At 53.6% G+C, this 19431-nt stretch overlaps 2 protein-coding genes across 3 annotated transcripts; one reads left to right on the top strand and one right to left on the bottom strand.

The window, feature by feature from the left end:
- On the top strand, positions 1-11223 carry FAM171A2 (family with sequence similarity 171 member A2). The gene is made up of 8 exons (XM_074224298.1): positions 1-109; positions 4249-4476; positions 4898-4990; positions 6433-6591; positions 6736-6912; positions 7024-7143; positions 8521-8653; positions 9155-11223. Exons 1-8 carry the CDS (start codon positions 1-3, stop codon positions 10614-10616), a joined length of 2481 nt encoding a protein of 826 aa, XP_074080399.1. The 3' UTR covers positions 10617-11223.
- A 375-nt stretch (positions 11224-11598) lies between these two features.
- Positions 11599-18687, bottom strand: GRN (granulin precursor). Of its 2 annotated transcripts, none has more exons than XM_074224299.1 (13): positions 18617-18687; positions 15691-15835; positions 15289-15423; positions 15094-15178; positions 14466-14578; positions 14239-14383; positions 14006-14115; positions 13647-13773; positions 13437-13534; positions 13075-13302; positions 12620-12844; positions 12228-12458; positions 11599-12151 (listed from the first exon to the last, which is right to left on the bottom strand). In XM_074224299.1, exons 2-13 carry the CDS (start codon positions 15826-15828, stop codon positions 12032-12034), a joined length of 1755 nt encoding a protein of 584 aa, XP_074080400.1. In that variant the 5' UTR covers positions 15829-15835; positions 18617-18687; the 3' UTR covers positions 11599-12031. The 2 variants fall into 2 exon arrangements, with proteins under 2 accessions (XP_074080400.1, XP_074080401.1); XM_074224300.1 differs by having other exon boundaries at positions 14466-14575.
- Positions 18688-19431: the final 744 nt, after the last annotated feature.

Raw genomic sequence — 19431 nt, 5'->3', positions numbered from 1 at the left:
ATGCCGCCGCGGAGCGGGCGCCTTCTCCTGCTGCTGCTGCTGCCGTTGCTCCTCGGAGACGCCTCCCGAGCCCGGGGCAAGTCCCCTCCGGAGCCCCCAAGCCCGCAGGGTGAGTAGGGGGCCCCCAGGGCGGGGGGCAGAGGAGCCCGGCCCCGCCAGGCCCCCATCCTCCCTGCAGACCCCCCATGTTCTCTTCCTCCATTCTCCTGCAGCCCCAAATCCCACCCCAGCCCCCTCCCCCAAGGACGCCCGGAAAGCTGTTGGAGCTGGGGGGAGAGGGTCAGGCAGATTCCCTGGCTCCATGGGGGGCGTGGAGCCTGTGCTGGAGGGGCGATGGGGAGCAGGGGCGGGGCCGGGGTGTCGGGAAGGGAGACACAATGGAGAGGGCAGGGGCTCCCCGAAACCTCCTCCCGCCGTGGGTTCCTTCCCCCTTTGGCCCACCCAGGCGGGCACTGTCTGAGCTATTGTCTTCCCGAGACACCCATCTTACTACCAGATGAGGGGGTCCCCTGTTTTGATCTCCCCTGTCCCCTCTGGGGCCTGACACGCACTCCTTTGCTAGATCTAGAGACCCCTTCATTGATTTCCCCCCATCCCTCTTCCCCGCTTCCCGACCCTAACAATAACCTCACTGCTAGATGTTGGGTCACCCATTGGTCCCCTCAGGGTCCCGACTCCATCCCTACCGTTAGATATTGGATACCCACTTTGGTTCCCTCCCCATTCCTTCTGGGCCTTGACATCAGCCTGTTAGATATAGGATACCCCCATTGGTCCCCTGCCTTCTTTCTGAGCCCTGAGACCACCCCAAGCTTGATACCAAATTGATAAAGGTGTGTACAATCTCAAAATTAGTATTGATGAGGAGGGAGCAGGTTTGTGTTGAAGGCAGCCTACTAGAACATGAGGGATCCAGGTCCCTGCGTTTCTTGTGAACTCTGGGCACTGTGAGGTGAGAGATCCATGGGAACCATACTGTGGGATAGTGAGGAGAATAGATGCGGGAGGTTGGTGGCATGAGTCCCAGCTAAGCCCAGACCAGACCATTACTCACTCTTGTGCCTCAGTTTCCCTATACTTTTCTCTCCTTAGCGTGGAGGAGATACCTCAGGCTCAAGGGTTTGTACAGCAGTTGTAGAAGCTAGGTTTTGCTCCCTTCTCCCTTTCATCTCCTGGGTCCTTGCAAGGAGTGAAGGGTTTGGGGCAAAGAAATAGACTTCCTGCTAAGCTCACTCATAAGGGCTCCTGCCATTGGGCCCCCATTATTTGGCCCCTGCCGATCCCTGGCTCTTCCAGTCTCCAACCACTGCCGGATGTGTTTAATCCTCCTCCTCCTCCTCACACACCTCTCTCTGTCAGCTGCTGCCCCTCTCTCCCCTCCCCCCAAAGGGGGAGTCTCTGCTGCTTGGGATGGAATTCAGCTCCTTCCCCCATCAGTTAGGTTGCTCCCTTCATCCTCCTCCACCTCCCATCCCTCTGGGGCTCAAAGTGGGTGTAGGGGAGAGGTTGACTTGCTGTTCAGAGCACAGTATTTCCCCTCCCTCCCCCAGGAGCTCAGCAGGAAAAGCAAGGAGGAGGGAGAGTCTGGCTGGGAAAGGGGACAGGATTTCCTCCTGGAAAGAAGCATAGCTGAGCCCCTGGGGGGGGGGGAGGGGGATGAAAATGAAATCTAGAAAGTTAAGTGAGAGGGGTTCCAGGGGAAGCTGAACAAACCAGGGATAGCCTGGGTCACAGGGAGGTTGAGAGCTTATGACTGTCTCTTAGGATGGTACCTCCCAGATATCCCCTGTACTGGAATACTCCTTTCCCCCTTCACATATTGGGAATTTCTGCCTCTGTGACATAGCCCCTTCCTCACCAGTTTCCCAAAGGAAGAGTTCTCATGGTGCATAGGATTCCACCTATTTATTTTATTTATCTATCTATCTATTTATTTGTTTGTTTATTTATTTATTTTTTGCGAGGCTAATGGGGGTTAAGTGGCTTGCCCAAGGCACACAGCTAGGTAATTATTAAGTGTCTGAGACTGGATTTGAACCCAGGTACTCCTGACTCCAAGGCCAGTGCTCTGTCCACCACACCACCTAGCCACCTCGATTCCTACCTATTTATCAAATTTTATGTAGCAGGATAGCACTGGGGAATGGCCAGGAGTAGTCTAGGGCTTGGGCCTGTCATGAGGCTCTAGTGAGGCTTTAGGGTGTGGGATGAGGAGTAGGATATTTGATTTAGTTATCACTTTGTATCTTGGCAGATTCCTAGTTCATCCTCCCTCTGGCTATCCCCCCCCCCCATCTCCAGTCTGTTCCTTCTAAATACTGCCTTTTTGGGAAGCCCTTGGAGGCTCTGGTTGTGGGGCTTGGGAGCCTGGGACGTTCCCTAAAGTGGCTACATTCCAGACCCCCAAGTGTCCCCTCCCTCCCCGCCCCAGATCTCCCAGCTGTTGACTCCAGCTGTTCCCAACCAGGCCCAACCCTACAGAAAGCTTCTATGAATTCCTCCTGAGACTGAGGGGCCCTGCCACCTTTAGTGACCATCAAAGTGAGGGACTTACTTGGCTTTTGCCAAGAAGAGCTAGGTGAGAATTCCAAGGGAGGGAGGGGACTGACCTCTGTAGACCTCTATGAGCAGAAATAGGCTTGTCACAGAGTTGGTGGCATTGAGAAAGACCAACAGCTGGGATAGTATGCCAGGGGCAGGCAGAGCCACATATGCCCAGGAACTAGATGCCAAATCTAGGGAGCACCTGTCAGCCATACTGGGGACTTCTGACAGCCATTATCCAAATTGCCCCAATGATGCCAAGCATAGGTTTATGGGACCATAACTATGGAGCAGGATTCCTCAACCTTTTTGGTGTGATAGACCTTATTGACAAACTAATGAAGTCTATGGACTCCTTCCCAAAATAATGTTTTTAAATGCATAAAAATAAAATATATAGGCTTGCAAAGAAAACCAATTATATTTTAAAAAAAGTTATCAAAATATTGACAGGTCATGTTCAAAGATCTCAATTTAGGAGGCCCTCAGAAGCTATCTGGTCCAACTCCCTCTATTTACAGATGAGGAAACTTCCCCAAGTTCACACAGGTATATCAGATTCCCCTTAAGAGGGATTAGCTTGGGTTACCCAGATCTCTGATCCTGTGCCTCAAATTTAGGCATGGTTTAGGACTGCCTTTCATTTCTTGCCCAGCCCACTCCCATTTTGTTATCCTGTCATAGTTTTCTTAAGAATGCCTTGCTCTTGGCTCCATGTTCTGGCTAGGACATTTTCAGCTCTTGGCTACATAGGAGTAGTGGGTAAATGTCCAAGGTTAGGAGTCTGGATTTTGAGGGAGCCCCCAGAGCTCCCAAGATGATGGTGATGATGATGATGATGATGTGTGTGTGTGTGAGTGTGTCTAGGGAATGTCGGTCTGGAGCAGGCAGGATACCTGGGATCCCTCCCCCTGTGTTCTGCTAACAATCCCTCAACCCCCCCCCTTCCTCTTCCCCTTCCCCTGAGGCCCCAGCTCCTACACAGAGTCCTCCCATGAGGAATGAGGGCATTGTCATAGCAACAACAGCTTGGCTGGGGGTGGGTGATGCTGGCCAGCTCCCAGGGAAGGGCAAGCAGTGGGTTAGGGAGTGCCAGGAGACACAACTGGAAATTGAAGGGTTCTGGTGCTACAGAAGGAAACCCCAGTGCTGGAGTCTATATAGGGTATCACAAGTCCAAGAATTCTCTGGAGGGATGGATTGTAAGATTTGTGACTTGGGAACTGGGTGAATGGATGTTTTAGGTTCAGAGACCATAAATCCCATCTTAAACTATCTAATTTCTGAAATCCCCCCCTTTAAATTTTTCCTCAACCTGGATCCCCCCAGTCCTCTATAACAGTTCACTTTTCTGACCAATCTCTTTCTTCCTTGGCTTCCCACGCTTCCATCTGAGTTTCCTCAGTTCTCCCCTTAAATATCTGTCTCTCAGTCCTTTCCTGCACCTAATTTCTCTGTACTCAAACTCCCTCTCCTGCCAAATCTCCTCTCCTCAAATAGTACCCAGTAGCTCTTGGATTCCCATCACCCAAATATAATGCCACACTTTCTTACCTTTTCATACACTTTGTTTCTCCTTTCCACTAACCTACCCCTTGTAGCCCCACCATCATATCTGTCCCTCAGCCTGGACAGCTTCCCAATTCTTTACTTCCTGGCCTCCTCTTTGGCCTCCTAGGTCTTGATTCCTGTCTTTCCCAACAGAGGTGCTCATCAAGGTCCAGGTGTATGTCAGTGGGGAACTAGCTCCCCTAGCACGGGCTTCTGTAGATGTGTTTGGGAATCGAACTCTGCTGGCCACAGGCACCACAGATGCAGAGGGGGTGGCTACACTGCCTCTCAACTACCGTCTGGGCACCTGGGTGCTGGTCACTGCTGCCCGGCCTGGCTTCCTCACCAATTCAGTACCCTGGCGTGTCGACAAGCTACCCTGTGAGTGTGGGTGTATTGGGTGGGGCTGGAAAAGAGCATTATTTCCCCACTCCTCCAGCTGACCCTCAACCCCTTCCCAAAATAGATATGAGGGGCCCCTGTTGTTGGAGCAGCTGCAACCCAGGCTGGGTCTGGTGGGGTGGGGGAGGCCCAGATAGCTTAGATAAAACTATGGGAATAGAGGGGGAGGGGGTCCCTTTTACCTTCCCCCAGTTTGAGAAATGCCTCTATGTAGGGTAAATATGGGTAAGATGGGCTTGAGAAAGGGGAGGATGAGAATATATTTGCTTTGTGCCCTCCTGCACTGACCAGGAGAAGGAAAATCTTAAGGAAGGGGTTCCATGTGGTGGGTGGAGAACTAGGGGGATGTGGCCTTGGAGAAACATCTCATTACAACAGATGGTCCCCACCCTTCCCACAGTGTATGCCTCTGTCAGCCTCTACCTGCTTCCTGAGCGCCCTGCCACCCTCATCCTTTATGAGGACCTCGTCCACATTCTGCTGGGCTCCCCAGGTAAGATGACCCCCTCTATGTCTTCCCCCAACAAGAATTCTGACTGGTCTCCGCAACCCCCAAGGAAGTTCTCCTTCTTTATTTTTTCCAAGTTACAGTCTCCCTCATATACTCTCAGTCAACCAGAGTATTGAAGCCCTACCAAGCTTCTGTAGGATTCTCCCTTACACTCCTGCTGCAAACACTGCCCCCATCTCCTTTTGTCTAAACTGCAATGAGAGCCTGCTAAATGATTTTCTTGCCTCCACTTTAATCTCCTCTCCCATCCATGTCTCATATACTACTACCTTGGTAATATTCCTAATGCACTACTCCTCTATTCCCCCTTATATACCTTATGTAGCTAGGTGGTGCAGTAGGTAGAGCACTGACCTTGGAGTCAGGAGGACTGGAGTTCAAATCCAGCTTCAGATACTAGCTGTATGACCTTGGGCAAGTCAGATTGCTTTGCATTGAAGACCATCATCCTGATTCATATCTGGTCACTGGACCTAGATGGCTCTGGAGGAAAAAGTGAGGCTGGTGCCTTAGCATAGCCCCCTCCTCACTCAAATCTAAATCATGGGTTTGTCATGGCATAACCTCCCTGGTGTTAGGGCTTTCTTTGAAAACAAACATCATCAACATCATCATCATCATCACTGACATCACAGAATCTATGAGCCTGACTTTCTAAGTCGCTCTTTAATCTGGTCCCACAACCAACCCTTCTAGTCTCAACTCATGTCCTATCATGTAAACAACATTCTAGCTAAACAGGATTATTTACTATAATACCCTGTTCTTTCCTGTCTCTCTGTTTTTGCTAATTTAACACTCTGTATCTAAAATGAACTCCTCCTGCTTTCTCCAACTTCATCCCTCAAGCTCCAGGTCTTCCTGACCTCAGATCAGTCAGGCAACAAACGTTAAGTCCTTTCTGTATAACAGGTGGGTGCAGCTAGATGGTTCAGTGGATAGAGCACTGGACCTGGAGTCAGGAAGATGTGAGTTCAAATGTGGCCTCAGACCCTTACTAGCTGTGTGGCCCTGGGCAAGTCACCTAACATTGCTTGCCATTTCCATTAAGGCAAACAATTCCAGTAACTTTGGCAAGAAAAGCCCATGGACAGTAATATCCATGGGCCTCGAAGAGTTGGATATAATGAAACAATATGTGTTAAGTGCTGGGAACCCAAAGAGATACAGATTTGAATGAATTCAGGCCTGATGATACTGAGGCTGATTAGAGGTTAAGTGACTTGACTAGGGTCACACTACTATTGAGTGATTGAGGTGGGATTTGAATTCAGTTCTTCCCAACTATCTTGTGTATATATATATATATATATATATGTATATATATATATATATATATACCAATAGTGAGACAATGTGCAATCTGTCAACATTAACTACTTGGTCATTTTTTCTGTGTTGTCTCTCTGTCTGCCCCCTCTCAGGTGCCCGCTCTCAGCCTTGGGTACAATTCCAACGCCGGGCAGCTCGTTTGCCCCGCAGCTCCACCTACAGCCAACTCTGGGCCTCACTTACACCTGCTACCACAGAACAAGAGATGAGGGCCTTCCCTGCCTTTCTGGGCACTGAAGGCAACAGTTCAGGTAAAGCAGGTACAGGAAAGCTGGGAATGAAACCAGGGAGAGCATGAGGGAGATTATGGAAGAAATAGGATGGGGGTGGTGGGGATGGTATTCTACTTGTCTACATTTCCTCACTTCTAACCCTTTATCCTCATCCTCCTGCAGCCAACAGTTCCTGGCTGGAGCTGGCACCCCTGGCTGCAGTGAGTGTCCACCTGCTGACCGGCAATGGCACAGAGGTGCCGCTATCAGGGCCTGTGCACTTCTCACTGCCCCTCCCCCCAGGACCTCGAGCCCTTGGTACCAGTAGTATCCCTGCCTGGAGATTTGACCCCAAGAGCGGTAAGTGCTGGGACCATTGCTGAATGGGGGGAGTAGAGGAAAGGAGCAAGAAGGGAAGCATTATTGAATAAGGAGCTCCTCTGATTTCATCATCTAATTTTCTGCCACCAGGACTTTGGGTACGAAATGGGACAGGACTGATCAGAAAGGAGGGACGGCAACTCTACTGGACCTTTGTCTCCCCTCAGCTGGGCTACTGGGCTGCTGCCCTGGCCTCCCCTGGTCATTCTGGTGAGAAGTCAGTGGGGAGAGGAGGGGAGAGGGCCAGCCCTACTTCTTCACATCTAGGAGAGGGTGAAAGGGATGTGAGTAATCATCAGATCATACATAGCCTGAAATCTGGATGGGTCCATCTGGAAGGGTCATCTAGTCCAAACTCTTTGGTTTTCACTTGAAAAAAAAAAAACAGGATGCCTCTACCCTCCAGACACCTTGGTTCCCACCTCTTATCTTTGTCCCTTCATTAAGCCCCAGACTCTTTCCTCCACTCTGAGGCATGGAAAAGATAAGCAACTTGCCCAGGGTCACACATTTTCTAAGTAGCAGTGGTAGGATTGGAACTTGGATCCTCTGTTGACAAAGTCAGTATCTTCCACTCCTAGACTTTAGAGGCGAAATTTTCCTCACACCTACTGTGAACAGAGCATTTTGCTAGGCTCTTGGGGACAGTAATTTAGATTGGGGGGAGAGGGATTATAGGCAATGGGAGTTGAGTGATTTGCCCAGGTTCACACAGCTAGTAATTGTCTGAGTCTAGATTTGAATTTAGGACTTCCTGATTCTAGGGCTGGTATTCTATTCAGGGTGCCATCTACCTACCCCAATAAGTTTACATAAAATAAGTGGACTCTCCTCGAGCTTGCAGTCTAATGGGGGATAAAACAAATACATAGATATAAATATGATAAATGAAGGCAAGTGCTTCAGAGAGGTCCAAGGGAACGAGATTATTATATTTGGATTTGGGGTGGGGCAGGAATCAGAAATCTTTCTAGAGGAGATAACACTTACAAGAACTTACATGAGATCGCATAACAATGTAACACTTGAAGGTTTTTTTAAATGAATAGAAATGTAAACATGTAAAGAAGGCTCTGAGAGGCTTAAGGCAGTCTAAGTAGAAGATATAATACTTACAGGGATGTCCAGCCATCCAGTTTGTTGTTCAGTCATCTTCAACTCTTCTGTGACCCCATATGTATCTCAGCAGAGATACTGCAATAGTTTGGCATTTCCTTCTCCAGTTCACTTTACAGATGAGGAAACTGAGGCAGACAGGGTGAAGTGACCCGCTCAGAGTCACACGAGTAAGTGTCTGAGATTGAATTTGAATTCAAGAAGAAAAGTCTTCCTGACTCTAGGTCTGGCACTCTATGTGATGTGCCACCCAGCTGCCCACTTTGACTGGAGTATAATGTATAAGAAGGGCAGAAAGATTAGATAAGCTGGAAAGCTGGAATGGTATCAGCTTGTGAAGGGTCTTGAATGTCAGGCAAAGGACCATTGAAGGACTTAAGCAGTGGAGTGATGTCTGCGGGTGATAAGACCAGCAGTCGGGTCCCCCCCCCCTTCACCCCCCCCCATTCAGCCCTCCTTCCTTCTCTCCAGGCACAGGGCTGGTGACTGTCACATCGGGCATTAAAGATGTCAGCACCTACCACACCATCTTTCTGCTCACCATCCTGGGGGCCCTAGCCTTGCTTGTTCTCAGCCTACTCTGCCTCCTCATCTACTACTGCAGGTTAGAGGACAGCCCCCTGACCCTTTGATTTCCTTTTCCCCCAAAAACACCATTTCTTTGACCAATCCACTGTCCCTCACCACATCATGCCTCCGTGATGCCTCCTTCCCCTAAGCCCTACTCTCTGGTCCCCACAGCTCTCCTTTGCATGTGCCTCTCCTTTCCCCAACACATTCCCCTCCATCTCTCCTGCCCTTCTCCACTGTTGTTTAGTTGTTCAGTTGTGTCCAGTTCTTCGAAGTCCATACTATCTATGGGGTATTCTTGGCAAAGATTCTGGAGTGATTTGCCATCTCCTTCTCCACCCCCTCTTTCCTAGATATACCCAAGTCATATTCTGAACAATAATCTTTTCCTAGGCCCCAGACCAGATCCGCCCCATTTCTTCCTGACTCTTCACCTTGGAGGGAAGGGAAAAGGGCATCTTTTACAGTGCCAGCTCTAACTCCAACCAACCTGTCCTTTCACTGAATGTCCATGCTGTGTCCCCTTAATCCACAGAAGGCGCTGCCTGAAACCACGACAGCAGCTCCACAAGCTGCCTCTCTCTGGACCCCTGGAAAGTAACAAGAAGGACCAGGCCACCTCTATGTCTCAGCTTCACCTAATCTGTGGGGGATCCCTGGAGCCTCCTTCCACTGGAGACCCCGAAGCGCCACCCCCCGGGGCCTTGCATTCTGCCTTCTCCAGCTCCCGAGACCTGGCCAGCTCCCGAGATGACTTCTTCCGTGCCAAGTCTCGCCCAGCTGGCCGGGCATCAGCAGAACCCCCTTGTGGCCGGGGAACTGATGGTGCCGGTCTTAAGGGAGCCCGCTCAGTGGAGGGTCCTGGGGGACTGGAGCCAAGCCTGGAAGAGTACCGCCGGGGAGCTCCAGGAGGGGCTACCTACATCCATGATCCTCCATCCCCACCGCCACTGCCCTCACCCTTTGACCACTTCTTAGGGCACAAGGCCAACACCGAAGGCAAGGCCCCCGACTTCCTGCTCTCCCAGTCTGTGGACCAGCTGTCCCGCCCACCATCCCTCAGTCAGGCCGGCCAATTGATCTTCTGTGGATCCATTGACCACCTAAAGGACAGTGTCTATCGAAATGTCATGCCTACATTGGTCATCCCTGCCCACTATGTGAGGCTAGGGGAGTCAGGTACTGCTTCAGGAGATGAGTCAGCCCCACCTGAAGGTGCCACTCAAGGTCCTGCCCGGCCCTTTCCCCAACCTGACCCCCAGCGCCAGCTCCTCCAGGGTCACCCAGGTGCAGGCAGTGAAAGTGGAGAGAGCTGGGCAGGTTCCAGATCCACACCGGTCAGTGGCTCTGTCACCATTCCTGTCCTCTTTAATGAGTCTACCATGGCCCAGCTTAATGGAGAGCTGCAGGCCCTCACTGAGAAGAAGCTGCTAGAGTTGGGAGTGAAGCCCCACCCACGGGCATGGTTTGTGTCTTTAGATGGGCGTTCCAATTCCCAGGTGCGCCATTCCTACATCGACCTGCAGGCAGGTGGGGGCAGTGGTGGGCGAAGCACGGATGCCAGCCTGGACTCCGGTGTTGATGTGCATGAGGCCAGGCCCCTGCCTCGACGACGGCCACAAGGCCCCCGGGGGGAAGAGCGGGTCCCAGCTCAGGCCCCTGTGCCCCCACCAGCCCCACCGCGCCTGGCCCTGAGCGAGGACACGGAGCCCAGCAGCAGTGAGAGCCGCACTGGCCTCTGCTCCCCAGAGGACAACTCCCTGACCCCACTGCTGGACGAAGCAGTGGCACCAGAGGGCCGTGCGGCCACGGTGCCCAGGGGCCGGGGCCGAAGTCGGGGAGACAGCTCCCGCAGCAGTGCCAGTGAGCTGCGGCGGGACTCCCTCACCAGCCCAGAGGATGAGCTGGGTGTCGAGGTGGGCGATGAGGCTGGGGACAAGAAAAGCCCCTGGCAGAGGAGGGAGGAGAGGCCATTGATGGTATTCAACGTTAAGTAACCCCTCCCCTAAGGCTGGCACTGTGGTGGCATTGGGGTGCCCCCTCCTCAAACGCACACCTTTTCCAGAGCATTAGTGCCAGGGTCAGGTGATACCTGGGTACCCCAGCAGGTAGTACCAACCCTGAAGAGGTTCCGGTGAAGCCCTTTATGGTCTTTAGTCATCTAGGGCTGTGAGGTGTCTGGGATGGGAGGGAAGCTAGGGGCTAGGCCTGAATGAATCTGCCCCTCTCCCCTTTCCTTTCCCTGGGGCTCCTAGAGTGGCCAGGAGTTTAGGGAGGGTGGTTGCTGGGAGAAGATGGAGGCTGTGGGGAGGGGGGAAAGGTGGGAGGGGAGGGGTTCATCCCTTACCTCCCAACAGTACCATGCTACTCTGGAGGTTATCTCCCCCCCAAGTGCCTTTACTCCCTGGCAGCCCAGGACCGGGAGGGGCTAGGAAAGGTCCATGAAAAGGAAAGCCTGGCCCCCCAAATCTAAATAAAACAAATAAACAAAAAACAACCCTTTAGAAGGCTGGGGGAAGGGGAGAGACTCCCATCATTTGTATAAATACCCTGTATATAGAAAGCTCTATTGTGGGGAAGATGGGGGAAGGGAGACTGGTCAGAGCCAGGGGAGGGGAGGGCAAACTCTGGGGAGGAAGACAGGATCCCTGGGCCAGGAGTGGGGGAAGGGGAGGGAGGGAGGGCTTGGCATGTGCGCTGCTTGTTCACCAGCCTGTGAAGTTGGCATCACTTCCTCTAGAACAACCTGGTCTAGGCCTCTGCCAGGAGTACCAGAGGCAGGCTGCCGTGGGAGAAATGATGGGAACCAAAGGGCTGGCTTGAGAGACAATACATAAAAACTATTGACACTGACTGAGGCTGGCATTTTTCTTTCTTGGGAAGAGAGGGAGGGACTGAGGGAGATGCCCCCCCCCATAGAAGCCCCCTTGGAAAACGGGGTATCAGTGACTGCAAGGAAAGAAGACTCCCAACAAGCCCTTTACAAACTGTAGAAATTTTATTGTAGAATTGTCCCTTCTCCAACACCCCTCCTTGGGCACAGGAGGATAGAGCAGTCAGGCAAATGGAGCCCACCGAGTTAAGGGAACCTCACCCCAAACTGAGATGACCAAAGGCCATGAAGAATCAGAATGTCTGAGGCTTCCCTGGTGCCTCAGGGGGCTGGGGCTGTGATCTGAGGGAGAAAGAGGTGCCTGGGGAAAACGAGCATTCCTCCTGGGGAGTTTCATGACTTTGATGATGTGGAACCTCGTGAGGAGAGGGCTGAGGAGACCCAGTGTGGGGGGGGGAGCCACAACTGAGGAGCCTGAGTAATGTACTTGCCCAGCAGTGTCCTAAAACCTGGACTGGAGTGCTGGGATGCCAGTGGTGAGCCTGCCGGGGACCATGCCTCTCACAAGGGCAGTGCCACTCACAGGGGCATCCAGAGGACATCCCATCGAAGTTTCTTCTTTGGAATACACTTGTTACCCTTGGCTGTACAGTGGAAGCCATTAGGGCAACAGTGCTGGCCGTCCACACAGCACACACCCTGGAAGGAGAAAGAAGGCACATGAGGCTGGGAAGCAACTTCCTTGGGGACCATGATGGGGGGGGGAGGCACAGACCTGATAGAGGGGGCAGCAGGCCCAGGTCCCCGCTTTGCTCCGGCAGCAGGTCTGGCGGTCCTGGCAATAGCGCCTGCCCTCACAGTGCACGTCCCCCTGGTCCAGCCCCAACATGAGGGCCTGGGGAATCGTGGGGAGCTTCATAGAGCCTTGTTTCTCACAGGATCTGGCCTTCACGTTGCAGGTGTAGCCCGACGGGCAGCAGTGCTCGCGATCCTCGCAGCAGACAGCCTGCAAGATGCGAGCATGGAGTCCTTGGGGCTCTAACATCTCGTCCTGCCCACTTCTGTGGAGAATGGTCCCCGGGAGCTGCTCCCCTTCACAGAAACCCTCAGGACAGGATGGAGACAGTTCCACCACTGGGGTGGGGGGGAAGATAGGCTGGCACTCACATGAGGCAGCTGGCAGCAGGCCCAGCCCCCTCGAAGGCTGGGGCAGCAGGTCTGTCCGTCTGCACACCTGGTGTGCTGGTCACAATCCACAGAGGGGGAGACCCCTTTTTGGAGAGCTGGCATCTTCTGCAGCCAAGGCACTATGTGATGCTCCTTCTTACAGCCCTTTGGGTGACATAGGTACCCATGGGGGCAGCAGTGCTTGTGATCGGGACAGCATACAGCCTGGTTTGGGGGAAAGTAGGGAGCAAGGATTCAGGAAGGGCTGCTCTCACAGCCCATGCCTGACTTTCTTAGGGACCTCCCATCTTGTCCTCTTCCTAGGCTGCTTTTACTCTGAGCAGAATTCCCTCCTTCTAAGGATAAGTCCTCTTCCCTCCCAGCCTGTCTCTCATTCAGCCCCCTCCTAGACCACAGCAAACATTGACCCACCCCCCAGCAGGGTTCCACTGTACCTCTGGGGCAGGGCAGCAGCCCCATGCCCCTGATTCCAGTTGGCAGCAGCTAGTCTTGGGGGGGCAACTGGTGGTGTTGTCACAGGGGACATTGCCCACAGCAGGGAGAGAAGCCAAGGTGCTTTCCAGTAATGGTGTACTGTGGGTCCCCTGTCTACACTGGCCTGCCTCTGTGTCACAGGTATAACCTTGGGGACAGCAGTGGATATGGTCCTCACAGCACACAGCCTGGGGACAGAGTTGACCTTTGACCCTAGGGTCAACTCCCCCCCCAAGAACAGCAAGGGGTGGGCAGAGGGACCAGGCTAGTTTGAGGTGTCCCCCCCCCCACCTTCCCCTTTCCTTCTGCTCCTCCCAGGTACCTCAGGATAGGGGCAACATCCCCAGCCTCCAGACTGCAGGCGGCAGCAGGTGGTGCCATCTGGACAGCTCATCTCTCCATCACACTTTACCTCCTGCACTGGGGGAGAGAGAAGAGAGGAGAGGGACAGATGCCAATCAGGCACATGTGGGTGGGAAGGGATCTCAGGACAAGAAGGGCTCCCAAGTCTGGTCCTGTCCTCCCCAGGTACCTGATTCTGCGGGCAGCTTGGTAACCAGAGTGGTGCTGTGACCCTCTCTGGAGAGGCACTGACTCTTCTGCAAGTCACACACGGTATCTTGGGGACAGCAATGCAGGTGGTCTGAGCAACAGATAGCCTAGAAAGAAAGGAAGGCTCTAGTAAGGACCTAGGTGAGGGCAAGCCAGCCAACACTGCTCAGGCTCACCACCAGAGGGCAGAGCATGGCAAAGAGTACCCAGCCTACAGGCTCCAATGCCCTGGTGTCCACCCCAAGAATTGAGTCTTTCAGAGATGACTAAAATCAAGTGGCCTGGATGGGCACCAGCCTGGGATGGAGAGGAAGGTGAAATCCCAGGGCCTATGCTCACATTTGGCACTGGGCAGCAGCCATATGATCCATTGGACATCTGGCAGCAGGTGGTACCCTCTCGGCACTGGGAATGGGTGTCTGGGCAAATCACTTTGGTGGTCATCATCACTGAAAGAAGAGGAAGAGGCCTAAGATCACCAACAGAGACCTTCTGATGAGACCTCTGCTGAAGACGGGGTCTTGGGATAAACTGCCCCTTAGCTTTCCTTCCCTCTGCCCCAAGCTCCTTGCCTTCCTTTTCTCGTTCGATCTTTTTAGCAGTTTTTTTTTGTGCCAATGGGTAAGTGTCACCACTGGCTGTGATGCAGCGGGCATGAGCCAGGTCACAGAAGGTGCCTTGGGGGCAGCAGTGAACTTTGTCTTCACAGCAAGAAGCCTGGAAAAATGATTTAGATCATATATGTGTCTACTTGTCTCCCCCCCTACCCCTCCTTACCCCTGTCCTCCAGGGCGGGTACCTGGGGCATGGGGCAGCAGCCCCAGGAGCCATCTGGCATCACACAGCAGGTAGATTCATCAGGGCATTCAAACTGGCTGTCTGGGCACTTTACTGCTCTGGAGTTGGCACCTGCTGAAATAATGAATCTGGATCAATTCTCTCCCTTCCTCAAACATCTTTTCTTTCTGCCTAGCCAAAGCTGGATTAGGACCAGAGAATGGGCTACCAGACCTAGAACTCATCCCTGGTGCCAGAGTTGTCCCCCCAAGCCTGCTAATGCAGACTATGTGCCAGGCAATGCCAAATTGCCATCCTGGGTGCCCATTCCTAAAAGATGGAGCAACCTTAGCTTCCTAGAAGCTTTCACCATTTCACTCTCTACTTCTGGCCTACCTTCTCACTGAATCACGGCTTTAGAGATGAAGGTACCTTAGAAACCCGAGTCCACTCCACTCCTTAAACAGATGTAAAAACTGAGTCACAGAGTGATCTGCCTACAGTTTCATGGGCAGCTTGTGGCAAGGTCAGGATTCAAACTCAGGCCTCCAATTTCCTCTATCTCACTACCTCCTCTGATAAATTCCTTCCTTGGCCTCCAATGCCCCTGACCCTCTCTCTCTCTAGCAGAAACCCAACTGGTACCATACCTTCTACCTTAAAGCAGGAATGACCATCTGGGCTGCAGTGGAAGCCTTGAGGACAGCAGTGGTGCCCATTACCACATACTACCGCCTGGGGTGGGGAACAGAGAAGAGCTCATTGGCAAGGGGGACACCAAGAAGAGAGATTCTACCAGATCCCTCCCTTCAGCCCCTTCCAGCCACCCTGACCTTAGCCCTTACCTCTGGGTAGGGGCAGCAGCTGTAGTTCCCCAAAGGGGTGAAGAGGCAGGAGAAGCCAATAGGGCAATGGAAATCACCCTGGCATGGGATGCCCAAGTGTTCATTCTTTGCTACAGCTATGGATGGCTGTGAATTCTAAGGAGAAGGATAAGAACCAGATAAAGATCAGGGCAGGCTGTTTCTTCTCATTCTCCCTATGCTCAAGGGCCAAGAAGAGCCAGGCCTCTTTCACTATTCCTGGCAGTATTTGGGTTTACCTGGGTGGGGGGAAGCAGCTCTGCCTGGGAATCTAAGCTTGTGGACTCTATGGGTACCAGAAAAAACCTGACTAAATAGCTCTGGATACCTGGAGAGCAGCCAAGGTCAGAAGGGATTAACAATATCTTCCAGGTGGGTACTCACCCTGGGTGAATCACAGCAATGATAGCCCGTTCTTTCTGGTTGCCTGCAGCAGGCCTTGAGACACATCTGCCCGTCGGGGCATCGCATTCCAGCCACCAGCCCTGTCACCAGGGACAGCCAGCTTACCAGCTTCCACATTGTCCACCTGTCAGCCAAAGCTTTATTCAACCAGAGGGTCTCTCTCGTCTTCCCCAGGCACCCAGAGCTCAACTTTGACAGTCACTGGAACCCCAGACACTGGACAAAGTTGGGTCCATGGGAGATAAAACCCAGCTTCTCCATAGAGAGCCTCCTGTGAGGACCTGAAAAGGATATCCTGGCACTTTGGTTAAGGATCATACATCTGAAATTGGAAGTGACCTCAGAGGTCATCTGGTTTAATCCCTTTTTTGTAGGGGCTCAGGCCTGTGGTCCAAGGTCACATGGGGAGTCAGCTATACTTAACCTCTAGGCAAGAGGGGGCTTAGAGATGGAGTCACATGAGGAAGTCCCCCAAAGAGACCCATTCCCCATTGCTGTCTTCACATTTAATCATTCTTGTTTAAACCTGCTTCCTCTGATTGAGAGAGGAAAGGCTCATATGATTATACCGGAAACAATGTGGTTGGAAAACTTTCAAAAGGGGAAGTAGAAAGAGTCAGTGAGCCAAGGTTCTTCCTTCTCCACCAACCACATTCTACTCACACCTTTTCCTCCAATCCTAAACAGAGGAGCACAGGACAAGTGGTCAAGAAAAGTGTATACTCTAACCAACCTCTGTCAACTCCAATGTCCAAGTTTCTCTACTGCCCCTCTCTTCCCCCCTGTTCCAACCCTGAAACGAAGCCACATCTGGACTAAAATAGTTTCTCATTCTCCACCCCCCCACACCCATGAGTCAGCAGAAGGAACTGAGTCTCATGTCAGAGATGGAGACGCTCTAGACTGGCTCAGACTTGTTAGGTCATCTGCTCCTTCAAGCTCAAAAAAGGAAAAGACTAATCACCTCAACAGAGTGGGGATGGGGTGGGAAGAAGGGTTTGGAGGGGGTGATATTAACTTCCCCAAAAGAAGGACAGATGCAAGGGCAGGAAACTTAGATGGGCTTGCTTCCCCAGCTCTGGAGGAGCAGTGGTTTTTTGTTTGTTTGTTTTTTTCATTTTCATTGTACCTGCAAAAGTTTGAGAAGTATTAGAAGAACTTAATTTTAAGATGATGGGTAGCTAGGTCATACAGGAGACAGAGTGCCAGGTCTGGAGTCAAGAAGATCTGAGTTCAAATGAGGTCTCAGACACTTAGTGCTGTGTGTGTATGTGGTCCTGGATAAGTCACTTAACCCTGCCTGCCTCAATTTCCTCATCTATAAAGTTAACCAGGGAAAGAAATGACAAACCAATCCAACATCTTACCCAAAAAGCCCCAAAGGGGTCACTAAGAATTGACAGAAAACTAAACAAATTTTGAATATGGAAGCTGGAGAGAGTCCAGGCTCTTGGAATGGAGATATGTTTCTATTTTAGTTATTTGTCCCTTCTTTCTCTGTTTACCTGCCTCACCCCTTCCCCATCAATAACAGGGAGATGAGGAAATAGGAAGAAAAAAATCAGGGTCCCTAAGCTAGAGAGAAAGTGTCATCATTTCCTGACAGAAGCCACAGATGAGATAAGGGTTGGGGAGGGGTGAACAGCTTTAGGACAGGTTTTTGAGGGAGACAAACTTCTTGATCTTTTACCTCTCTTGGAAATCAAGTTTCTTTGAAATCCAGATATCCCTAAGCTGGGCTGGGGGGATGGAGAGGAACAAAGGAGAGACTAACTTCTTCCCTCCCCTCCCCCCCAAACCGATGGGCCATCACAGTAGTGGCCATCTACCACAGCTAGACTCAAACCCTGCTTCTACAACAAACTCCGGGGTTTCACTTCATCCTGGGCCCTGGTCACGGCAGAAGTCATTTTGCTGTTGAAACTCATTTCCTTGTTCTCGGTCCGACCTTCCCAGAAAAATCCAAAGCCTCCAGGGTCCAACTGGGTCCCACTCTGCTTCATTTCTCCCCCCACACACACTAGCTAGGTCCTTCTCTTTTCAGCCTCTGAATCTAGGGATGGACAGACGCTGAAGTATCTGGGCTCCCTAACGAGCTCCCCTGGGGGAGGATGAAAGCTTTTACTCGGGTAAACTGCTCCTCTCTCCCTCTCCTGCTCCAGGCAAGCCCAACCTCAGGTTCTTCTTAAAAAAAAAAAAAAACCAGAGTTACCGCTGAGTTTGCAAAACGGAGGGGAGGGAAGTTGTGCTTCGGGGTGAAAAGAGGAATCACGTTTGGGTAGGACCGGCTCCTAGCCTCTTCCTTCGTTCTTTCTCTGTTTTCGTTTCTGTCCACCCCAACTGGAGCAACCTGCACCCCAGGCTGCACAGTGGCAGGGAGAGGCCAGGAGGGTGAGACAAGGGGAGGCCATGAGGGAGCTGGGAACCCTGACCCACACTCCCGAAAGGCTTTTGTCCGTAATCCGTTTCTAGGAATGTGGGGGGCCAGCGAGGCTGGGGTGGGGAGGCCCCAGTCCCGGAGCTGGGCCGGGCCGCCAGGGCTTGCGGGTCATCCCTGCCCCGGCTCCCCTCCCGGTCCTAGGGCTGGGGGAGGGGAGCAGGTTCCTCTAGGGATCGTGGCCCAGAAAGGCCCGGGGGAGCCAGCAGGCTGGGTGGGGTGCCCGAGGAACGCGGGGTGCCCGAGGAGGGCGGGGCAGACGGGACACTAACTTCAAAGGGCCCCGGGGTCGTGAGCGAGCTCCCCTTCTGGCAGGGAAGGGTGTCACTGGCTAGCAGCCCCCCTCGGGGTCCGACCCCCGCAAGAAGCCCCCTCCCGATGTCCAAGCGAGGAGAACCCCCAGCCCCCAGCAGAGCCCCGCCGTCCGGGCCCCCACCTCCCCAGGGGCCCGCGGGGCGCCCCGCTTACCTGCGCGCAGCCCTCGCCGCCCGGGGCCAGGAACTGCGGGGCCGCAGCGCCGGACCGGACCCCAGCCAGATTTGGAGGCTCCGCCCCCTCCCTGCTATTGGCCGGAAGCTCGGGGCCGCCCCGCTGCCATTGGCTGCCGTCCTCCCCCAGCGGGGCGGCCGAAACCGGACTCCCTCCCATCCTCGCCGCCCCCCTCGGCCCACCCCACCCCTCAATTACGAGGCAGTCATGTGACAGCCAGGCCACGTGACGCCTGGGCTGCCCGGGGTTCCGCGAGTGGGAGGAGGCGGAGGAGGAGGCGGCGGCCCGCCCCGGCCCGGGAGGTCATTCCGTCATCCGCCCCGACCCAGGCCCCCCACGCGCCCTTGTACATGGGCGGGAAACTGAGGCCGGGGAGGGGCTGGCGCAGCCCGGATTCGAGTGCCGCCCCGCCCCCTCCTCCGTAAAGCGGGGCGCCTGGGCCGGGCCGCGGGACCCCGGAACCTCGGAACCTCGGAAGCGGCTGAGGGCCGCGCGTGTGGGGGCTCTGAAGGCCCGGCCCCCGGCCCCCGGCCCCCCGGCCCCCCGGCCCCCCGGCCCCCGGCCCCCGGCCCCCCGGATACTACGGGTCCACAGAAGCGGCTCGGAGGGACGGATTCCCCTGCCCGGGAAGCACAGCGGCCCGGCCCGGCACTGGCCCCCGGGAGCCCCCGCCTCACGGCCCGCGGAGAACCGGCGGGAAGATGCCCCGCGCCTGGACCGCGGCCGCGGCCCGGAGTTGCCCGGGGACCCGTCTCGTTCTCCGGAGCTGTCACTGGCTTAAACTGGAGTCCGAA

The sequence above is a fragment of the Macrotis lagotis genome, chromosome 2 (genome assembly GCF_037893015.1).
Source record: "Macrotis lagotis isolate mMagLag1 chromosome 2, bilby.v1.9.chrom.fasta, whole genome shotgun sequence".
NCBI lineage: Eukaryota > Metazoa > Chordata > Mammalia > Peramelemorphia > Peramelidae > Macrotis > Macrotis lagotis.
Note: the sequence above shows the minus strand (reverse complement) of the source record. Positions and strands in the feature narration are given on the sequence as shown.